The sequence below is a fragment of the Echinococcus granulosus genome, assembly GCF_000524195.1.
Source record: "Echinococcus granulosus chromosome Unknown EG_S00008, whole genome shotgun sequence".
NCBI classification, from domain to species: domain Eukaryota; kingdom Metazoa; phylum Platyhelminthes; class Cestoda; order Cyclophyllidea; family Taeniidae; genus Echinococcus; species Echinococcus granulosus.
In genome coordinates, this window is record NW_020170388.1 from 1,440,687 (window position 1) to 1,447,161 (window position 6,475).

The following is a 6,475-nucleotide window of genomic DNA, read 5'->3' on the forward strand; positions in this document are numbered from 1 at the left end:
AAACTTCAACTTGACTAATTGAAATTGAGCTACTTTCACAAGCAGGTACATTATTTAATTAAACAAAAATGGAACTTATTTGCGCCAATTAAATTTCCTGGAACAAATAATTCCCGTGTAAATCAGATATTTGTTGATTCTGAGACCACAGTAGTTCCTGGGCAGCGGAAATGTCATTTGAGCAGAGACCCTCTCATGGGAATAGATGCCCATCCTGAATAATTGTGGAAATTAATTTTAAAATACAAATCCCTTTTGTTTTAAATGCTATAGGTAGTTTAAGAGGAAATAACTCATTTTCACCAGAAATTAGTGACTTTTTCCAAATAAGATGAAATTTCATGGGAAAGTTTAACAGCTTTTTAATGAGCATTGCTAAATGCTTATCGAGGTTTCCTGAACAGTTTTGCATAAAACACTCAGGAATTTTAGTATTTTAGTGATTTAATGACCTTATTTTGGATATTAAAACAAGATTTTTGATCTCTAATCAGGTATAATATTTGAGGAGGCAGAAGTAGGGGGGTGTGAATTTCTTTATTAAATCAAAGCAAAATCCCTCTTTTTAAATTGTTACTCCTTTTTAACCCCTAAACGCTTCCTTGGACTGTTACTAACTTCACTAAGTTGGCAGTAGCATAAATCTTGATTGCTAAGACAGAATATTTTGCCATTTCAAAGGAGTATTTCATAGTCCTTGGGAGATCCACCTTCAGGATTAATTTGCCTATCGTAATTGCACGCATTGCGTCTTTGCCAAAACTTTCTTCACAATAAAATGAGTTATTTAAATCGCTTCATCATCAAAGGAATACTTAGCCCCCTTTAAAATATGCCGACTTGCACGTTTCTAAAAGATTTGTAGCTTTTTTACTTCTTTAAGACCATTATAGTGGCTGATTTTGTCAGGTTATTTGGCGTGGATAGCATTTTTCACCACGGCTATTTAAATCATTAAAGGCATTCTAAAGCCTCAAACACCGTCTAGACTATACCGTCTAGGGCTCACTTTTTCCAAGCTTTTGATATAAAGTAATGCCTCACCTAGACAGACAATAAGTGTATATGTCACTTTGCGGCCGCAAATGTTACCGTAGGCCTCAAAAACACCACAGATTTGCGTACCATTAAAACTCCACCTAGAACCCTACACCACATTATTTTCCAAGGATGCATCAATATTTTATGCAAAAAAAGTTGTCTACAGAGATTACCTGTGAGTTATTTTCCAACGAGACTCCCAGTTCAGCCGGATCTACCACAGCCGGTCTGAAGACAGCATCGGAAAGCTTTTTTAAAGGACTGCCTCCTCTTCCTCCCATTTGCAAAGTGCTATCTCTAGTCTGATGCTTTCTTTGTCTATTCTTCTTCCTCTCTTTATGGTCTGAAGCCTTGGGCAAATCGACCCCTTCCGACATTGATGCCGCGGGTCCAATCAACTGGCGTCCATGGTAGAACCAGGTCACACGAATAGGTTCATTAAAGGTAGGATTTGTGCGACACACTAGACCACCCTCGAGACCCTCTTCAAGGGGCACACTCACTCGATAACCTGTCATGACCACCTCATCCGTCTCCGTGCGTGATAGAGAGGTGAAGTCGGCGAGGAGACGAGGGCGCATGATGAGATCCACTTTGGCAGGAGTTGGGTTGGGTGGTCCCGTGATAGTGCTCTTTCTGCTACAAGTGTAGGTACCCTTATCATTCTCATTGAAATCTTGAACCACCAGACGAGATAGCTGCAAAGAATGTACAGTTTAAGATGGCTGGATTCAGTCTTATTATGGCTCATGGAATCTGACAACTTCGTAGTTTTTCACCAAAATATAGTGTCAGGATTTATTTTATTTGTCATCAAAATTCGGGAATAAGGTTCCGTAAAACAGAAAAATTTAAGATGCTTGTGCTGCTCTACAAATGAAAATAAGAATCACTTGTTCTTAAACCTGTTTGAGGCTTCCAAATACGGTGACTTGAGACGATAATTGGGCGTTTCAGGGGAGATAGGGCATAAGGTGATAAAACCTTGTTTATTTCCAAATAATTTACAAAAATGAAAACGCAAAAAAACGTAAAATCTCCATATCCGTTCAACGCAACACGATGCTACACGCCTTTCCTCTTGTTCAAAAACCAGAAGTTTTCCGCTAAATGGCTGAAAATTTGAGTTCACTGATTATGCCAAGACTCGTTTTAATTTAGTCAGAGATTTTGTGCCGACCAAAGGTTCAAGATCGCTACTTGTTAGCACCAACAAGATTTCACCGTTTCTTGAACCCTTATTTGTTTCCCCTCTAATCCATTTACGTATGGTACGGTCTTCTAAAAAGCGGTGAACAAATTAATTACATGAGTACCTTTTACCTCGGATACTACTGAATATGAAAAGAAAAATCTATTTATTTGTTTGCTCAATCTAAAATTTTTCGGCTTGGTGCCTTTATGAAACGTCTAATTGCATTTTTTCTAAATCACCTAAATGAAGTTACAAGCCTTTATTGTAACTCATGATTCAATATACGCTTCAAGTGTAGAGGTTGACCCTAGAATTCACACATGGGGTTTTTGTTACATTGCAAGTGATGTAAGAATATTACTGGGCAAGTAGTACTGTGTATATTGAACTGGTGGTTGTATGAATGTATGAATGTGTTTCCATGCCTCGTTGACGTAGCCCTGCAAACAAACAGCTTCTGAGCCTCTCCCCAGTTGAGAGCGCTGGAGGAGGCTTAAGCTGCTCCGCTTATGTATTTAGGCGAGCTGAAGCAAAACATTCCCCTAGGTTCTTAAATTAGGCCCTTAAAATCTCGATTTTAATGTTTCCTTATAGGATTTTGCCGTGAATTCTTTTGCAGACCTTCATTCAAATCCATGTATGCATCTACTGATAGACTAAATTAAGTAGTCTTAGAGGCGTACCTTGATTGGCTTTAACTTTGTCGCATGTATATAAGCGTACAAGTCAACTTGTCCGCTATTGTTAAGAGAGTTAATAGATAATTTTAATGCCTTTCGAAGTGAGACCATTAGCTGTAGAATCCTTCCGTGCCCAAAGCAGTATATGCAGTAGGCACAGATCTGTTACCTCCACTGAAATAAATTACGTACTCTATGAATAATTCCTCCCAAAAATAAATTATTTTTATTTCCTGCAGCTAAACAATATTTTAAATAGTACAAGCAAAAATTAGTTGGAATTGCCACTGTTGAGGTATTTTGTACACTTTTATGTATGAAAAATGAAGCAAATTTATGTGTCTAATTTTTCCGCAATTACTGCATGTTATTGGTGAAATCCAAAAAGAAAAATAAATGCATTTGTATTTTGGAAATTTCTACACTGAGTAGGAAAGATGCCCAGACTGTCTAAATCAAGTGGTTCCATTAATTTATTTGCAGTTCTCGAATCAAATGATCAAATGCTTTTTTCGAACTGGATTCGCCATTCTATTTCGAAAGCAAAAGTTTAAAAGGGTCGTTTTCCTACAAATCACCACCAGCGCGTTAATTATTGTAATTGGAAATTTCGCCTAAATAGTGACTGGGCAACTTTTTGCGCCGCCACATTAAAAAAGGAGTTGATTTTTATGTTTTATTGGCTAAACGGTCCCTGGTAGTCCAGACCTGCACATGTTTACTTCTAACCCTGTTTTGACAATGTGCTTCTGCATATTTCCACTAGAGATGGTTATTTCATTAGGACCTAGAGTAACTAGGCAACTGAGGATTTTCTCCAACTGGAGCCGTCGTTCAAGTGGAGTCTTGACCTCTAAATGCATTCATTATTTGTTTTTTGAAGAGAGAGCTCGTCGAAGCAAGTAACCAATCAAATTAGGTGGAAAAATTAGCCTTTAAACCGTAAAAAACTGGAAATCTTATGTTTAACATATTTTAAAAGAAGCTTCTGGAAAGTTTTGCAGAAGATACGAGTGTACAAACTTCCGGGTAATCAAAACTCACCCAACAGTAAGAAGGCTTGTGAAAAATACATTGCTCAAAAATTGACAAAAAAAATGATTTTTCAGCCAAATGTCAAGGTTTATATTCTGGTCATTTTTCTTATTACATTGACCAAAAAAATTTCGACTAAAATGTATGTAAAAAACAGGAAAAATGTGCTTTTAGACCAAAGTCATTTTCTGCATCAGTGAGTTCTCTACTTTTTCCTAATAAATCATCCCAGCTGGACAATGTGTTTCTCTTCAACTACCTGAAATCAAATGTACATTTTATGGGTCATTAAAGAGATCACTGTATTGGTCCTTGAACACCGACCCCAAGAACAATGAACACAAACATGCCTCTGAGGATTTAATCTTGCAATTAATTGAGAAGGTACGCGTCTTTTCACAAACAAAACGAACAAAAGTTACACCATGACTTCCGATTTTTGCATCCATGCGTGAAAGTTGGCCTGTGTGTCGGTGCCAAACTTAATGTAGTAAATGTCATGTTTTTATTGCCACTAGTGTCAATAGTAGATAAAACGCACATCGTCATGATTCACTCTAGACACTCTTGATCAAGATTTCGGGAAGCAGTGGGAGATGAGTGCACATGTGGAACAGTGAGTGCTGATGAGGCAAGTGCCCTGTCAACGAAATCCAAATCCGTAGAATACTTGATTACATGATTAAAAACTGCTAGTGATGATCTCACCCGCGGTGGTCTTTCACCCATAGCCGAAGTCACTTTCGGAATGGCAACATAAATCCTCGACAAGTCTTCTGGTAGGACCCATAAACAGCGCACCATGCAAAACAGACTACCAGGATGATTTGCTCTTATCGACAATGCTTAACCACTGGAGAATATGACCATCAAATGAAACACACTGTTTTACCATTTGAAATATTTCTTTTTTCCCTAAACTGTAAAGCTACGCAAGGAAAAGTTTTTAGCGCTTTGACACATTACACAGTAAAGGCTGAAAACTTTCTAAGGAAGAAAAGATATTGGCCAGTCTTTTTAATTTTGTTTGAGGAGCGTAAATACGCATTTTGTAAGTTATTATCACTGCCGAAATGGGTGAAAATATAATGGAATATGTCTTTTGCCCTTCAAACCCTGGATTCATTCGCGCATTCCTCCATTCATTCAGATTGTTGCATCGTCATTCAAACAGTAATTTTCGCTCATCTCTCATACAATAAGCCGCGGGTAAGTTTTACTTCGAACTACGAATTAAGTAAGCAAAATTGTTTTTAAATAGTTGTACCATGTGACCTTTTAAAATCTGTGAATAATTCACCACTGCGAGGCCATAATGTTGGCAATAGCACGCAAAAAGTGTAGGAATTAGCTATTTTATCAAAAAACAATGTTCAAAACTCGAACATCTTTGCATTATTTTTTTCTCAAAAGTCATTTATAATGAATGTCAAGTGATATTAAAATGAAGTGCGTATGCGCGGATACGCGATGTGATCGTTGTGTTGTAGAAATCCCTTGGTGTTCTTTCAACTGGAAATAATTGACATTGGAATGTTTAGTCCTCGACAAAAATTGTCGCCATGGTTAATTTGGTCTTTAGGCAAAGCAAACAAATGAAGCTGTCGTTACAATAAACACGTCCAATCATTAGTCTTTGGTTAGTTAAGAGCCTGATTAAAAATGAACGCCATGGGATTTATTCTATTTGATGGCCGAGTATGGTCAGGAGTTGCATGATAATTTTGTGGTAATAAAATATCTCTCTACCCATCCACAGTTTTTGGGACTAAGTTTTAACGTGCTCATTTTGTATAGCTCGTAAAAGCATCCTACTGGCTAATCTCCGCTCCATGGTAAAGATACAACCTCGCCTTGTGTTTTTGAGGCACTACGATAGTGAGAAAAGTAGGTGACTCGTTCCAACAAAGAGCACCTATTTTTATCGACAGAAATTGAGGTTCAAACGTCTGCTTTAGACGGCTGAATCCCCATAAATTTGCAGTGAAAGGAATTTTGACATTCAGCGTAGTGTTATAGTATGCAACAGCGCAATCAAAGACTGACTCAGGACTGATGCACAATATTTTAAGGAGGTTTGTGATTGAGCTTCTTACAGTAACCTTCTAAAGACATATGGGTTGTAAGAATGAATGCACTTACTCACTCTACGAATTGTTGGTTGTGTGTTGGCTATTCATCTGGAGGACGCTGACATAAGGATAAAGTAGTATGGAGGAGTGATTGCAAAACATGGGCTCTGTGAAGCTCCTTTAAATATTTTAAACAATGGCTGTGCTTCTGTACAAATCTCTGGCATAATTTTTGAGGTGCTTGCGTTGTAGTGTATCACCCATTTTGAGCAGTACAAAGTCAGTGAATTCCTCCCCGTGCAATTCACAAAGAGGACGCAATCACGCAAATCCGGATGCCCTACTGATTTCGGACTATAAATTAGTACAGCAGAAATGGAGTGTTTTTCTCCTGCTTTTGCTAGTTGCACTCAGACTAGGATTGCTGCCCTTATTCCTTGCATGTTTCTGTC

General features: G+C 37.9%; 1 protein-coding gene across 1 annotated transcript; it reads right to left on the minus strand. All coding sequences in view use genetic code 11, as the record gives it.

Annotated features, from left to right (window-relative positions):
* Positions 1-1,005: 1,005 nt before the first annotated feature.
* On the minus strand, positions 1,006-4,755 carry EGR_02004 (hypothetical protein; the record flags this gene model as incomplete). Its single annotated transcript, XM_024491253.1, has 3 exons — positions 1,006-1,044; positions 1,215-1,739; positions 4,660-4,755. 3 exons carry the CDS (start codon positions 4,753-4,755, stop codon positions 1,006-1,008), a joined length of 660 nt encoding a protein of 219 aa, XP_024354396.1.
* Between the last annotated feature and the right edge of the window lie 1,720 nt (positions 4,756-6,475).